This window comes from Rhinopithecus bieti, unplaced genomic scaffold (genome assembly GCF_001698545.2).
Source record: "Rhinopithecus bieti isolate Rb0 unplaced genomic scaffold, ASM169854v2 scaffold_33652, whole genome shotgun sequence".
Taxonomy (NCBI): domain Eukaryota; kingdom Metazoa; phylum Chordata; class Mammalia; order Primates; family Cercopithecidae; genus Rhinopithecus; species Rhinopithecus bieti.
In genome coordinates, this window is record NW_016814761.1 from 3,939,640 (window position 1) to 3,942,773 (window position 3,134).

Below are 3,134 nucleotides of genomic sequence, written 5' to 3' on the forward strand. Positions count from 1 at the left end.
AGAATTTGATGTCTAGGGTTTATCTGTTATCTTCTGCAGTACTGTTAATTTTTTCTAGTCCAAGTACTTATCTGAACATTGAACATTTATTGAGCATGAAAGATTGTACTCTATGATCTTGAAAGCAGTCCTTAATAAAATACAAAATGATTTTTTAAACCTTTGATTCATAAGTAATTAGCATTCAATGTATCTGGAAACATCATTTACTCTCTATAAGAATTCCAAAGCACATGAACTGGAGCTTGTATTTAAAAAGGAGAATGATGGTATTCACTTCGAGGAGAAAAGACTTGAAGTGAGGGCAACACTTAGCACTTATCTACTTCTGAAGACATACTATACTCAAAACCTTTAAATATAAGCTACGGTTCAGCAGCTTTTAAAATTTCATGTTTATTCATATTTTTCAAAATATATGTACATAAAAAAAGGAAGATTTACAACAGGAAAGATTGCCTTACATGCAACACAAATTCCAATGAACTCATGATGGGATCACACATGATCATGATCTAATTCAAGCCAATCTTCTCAAGTCCATTTCCCAGCCATACTTTAGGCTACAGAAGGGATCCCAGGAGACAAAAGTGGAATGAGTAAGAAACAAACATCTTTTGCCTCTGGCAGTACTCAAGGGGCCAGAAGATGTACTTCAAAAAGTTTAAGACAATTAAAATGTCAAGTGCCACAGGGAAGAGAAATGATAACCAGAAATTGGTATTTCTAGCTAGTACTATTTAACACAACTTCACAATACTAAAACAAATACAAATAAGAAAGAGTTAGGTAGTTGGGCTTCATTTACTTTTCTTCCTTTTTTTTTTGTTTTAATATCTCAAAAGGAAGCCACTTGCTTGATATCAAAAGTGCTGTGGAAAGAAAGGAGGGGAAAAAAACCCACAAATAAATGTGGAATCTATTTTACCAAACTGTATATTTTTCCACTTAACATTTCTACATTAGCAATGATGTAACTCTCCAACATTTCCTTATAAAAAAGGCAAACAAGAAGTGACAACTCATGCTCCCAATATTAAAAAATATATTTAAACATATGATCAAGAAGATTTGGGCTGGGAGCAGTGGCTCACATCTGTAGTCCCAGGATTGTGGGAGGCTGAGGTGGGCGGATCACGAGGTCAGGTGATCGAGACCATCCTGGCTAACATGGTAAAACCCCATCTCTACTAAAAATACAAAAAATTAGCTGGGCATGGTGGCATGCGCCTGTAGTCCCAATTCAGGAGGCTGAGGCAGGAGAACTGCTTGAATCTGGGAGGCGGAGGTTGCAGTAAGCCAAGATCATGCCACTGCATTCCAGCCTGGGCGACAGAGCGAGACTCTGTCTCAAAAAAAAAGATTTGTTTTGGTTTTTGGTAACACAGGTGACACCAGAAATCACAAATCAACGTATTTCTATACTTCCCCTTCAGTCAAAAACCAAGTGGGATAGGCCGGGCATGGTGGCTCACTCCTGTAATCCCAGCACTTTGGGAGGTGGATCACCTGAGGTCAGGAGTTCGAGACCAGCCTGACCAACATGGCGAAACCCAATTTCTACTAAAAACACAAATAAATTGCCAGGCGTGGTGGTGCACACCTGTAATCCCAGCTACTTGGGAGGCTGAAGCAGGAGAATTGCTTGAACCCAGGAGGTGGAGGTTGCAGTAAGCCAAGATTGTGCCACTGCACTCCAGGGCACGTGAGCAAAACTCCGTCTCAAAATAACAACAATAACAACAACAACAACAACAACAACAACAAAAACAAGTGATATAGAGAACTTGTGCTTGCTGTTAAGGGAATGCAATACTTTGGGCCAGTGAAAAATACATGGAAATTGATCAGTATGAAAACTAACCCCAAGAAGTCATGTATCTTCAAAATCTAATGAGATCACACTGTTTTTGGCTTATTCCCAAAGCTGTCTCTGTGTTTATAGTTGGAGAGGAAAGGTTAGTGGAGTGGCTTTTATAAATAAGATTAATTATTACAGCTATAACTGAAGTTTCCAGGCAGGAGGCTTTACAATTCAGTCAGTGCTATATTTCGCCTCCATTTTACTTCCAGGACCTGACTGACATACCGTTCTTGATGCTTTCTACAAATATAAAAATCTTTGCAACTGTTCAGATAAAATTGGAAGGAAAAAAAAAAGGCAAAGCTGACCATAAAAACAATAGGGGTTGGGGGAGGGGGCAAAAAAGACAAGTGTAGATTACATAGTTGAGGAAAGTCCAGGATTATTGCAGAAATTAAAATGAACAAGGAAAAGGGCAGGCACCAAGAAAAGCACCTAAAGCTAGCAAATGCCTACACTGGTTTATTTATAGTCCCTCCCCACAATGTTCATAGGGGAGGAAAATAATGTAATTTGAAAAGCATCAAAACTAAACAAACGCACACTGACCTTAGAAAATAAGATTTTGAATTTCATCATGATACCCTTTTTTCCTATAAAATTTACTTTTTCACTCTGAAAGACTTCTTCATGGTGGATTTACCCTTGCCCGGCAATTTTACTTCCTTTCTTGCACTGGTTGCAGGCTTCTTTGAGGAGCCACCACTAGGTTTCTTGATGACTGTGGGTGAGGGTCTGGCTTTCTTGGCAGGAGTTTTGGCCTTAGGAGGGGCTTTCTTGGGCAAGGGCCTAGCTTTCCCGCGCTGGGCAGCTGAGACTTTAGGTGTAGGTTTGGACCCCCTCTGTTTCACAGACGTGGCCTTCCCTGGGGACTTGGCTGGGGTTTTCTTCTGCAACCTGTGAGAACCAAAGAGCAAAGACCATCACTTCTTAAGAGATTTGTTTTCTTGGGACAACCACATGCTTTCTAAAGAGAAATGGCAGGCCGGGCGCGGTGGCTCACGCCTGTAATCCCAGCACTCTGGGAGGCCGAGACGGGCAGATCTCAAGGTCAGGAGATCGAGACCATCCTGGCGAACACGGTGAAACCCCGTCTCTACTAAAAAATACAAAAAACTAGCTGGGCGAGGTGGCAGGCGCCTGTAGTCCCAGCTACTCTGGAGGCTGAGGCAGGAGAATGGCGTGAACCTGGGAGGCGGAGCTTGCAGTGAGCTGAGATCCGGCCACTGCACTCCAGCCTGGGTGACAGAACGAGACTCCGTCTCAAAAA

At 41.6% G+C, this 3,134-nt stretch overlaps 1 protein-coding gene across 4 annotated transcripts in view; it reads right to left on the reverse strand.

Annotated features, from left to right (window-relative positions):
- Positions 1-375: 375 nt before the first annotated feature.
- Positions 376-3,134, reverse strand: part of HP1BP3 (heterochromatin protein 1 binding protein 3) — a 48,195-nt gene continuing 45,436 nt past the window's right edge. For 2 of the 4 annotated variants that reach the window (XM_017852089.1, XM_017852088.1), the window contains one exon: positions 381-2,761. In XM_017852089.1, coding sequence (XP_017707578.1) covers positions 2,467-2,761 — 295 coding nt within the window. In that variant the 3' untranslated portion in view covers positions 381-2,466. Of the gene's footprint in view, positions 2,762-3,134 lie in introns of all 4 variants that reach the window. The other 2 variants (XM_017852086.1, XM_017852087.1) reach the window with 2 other exon arrangements.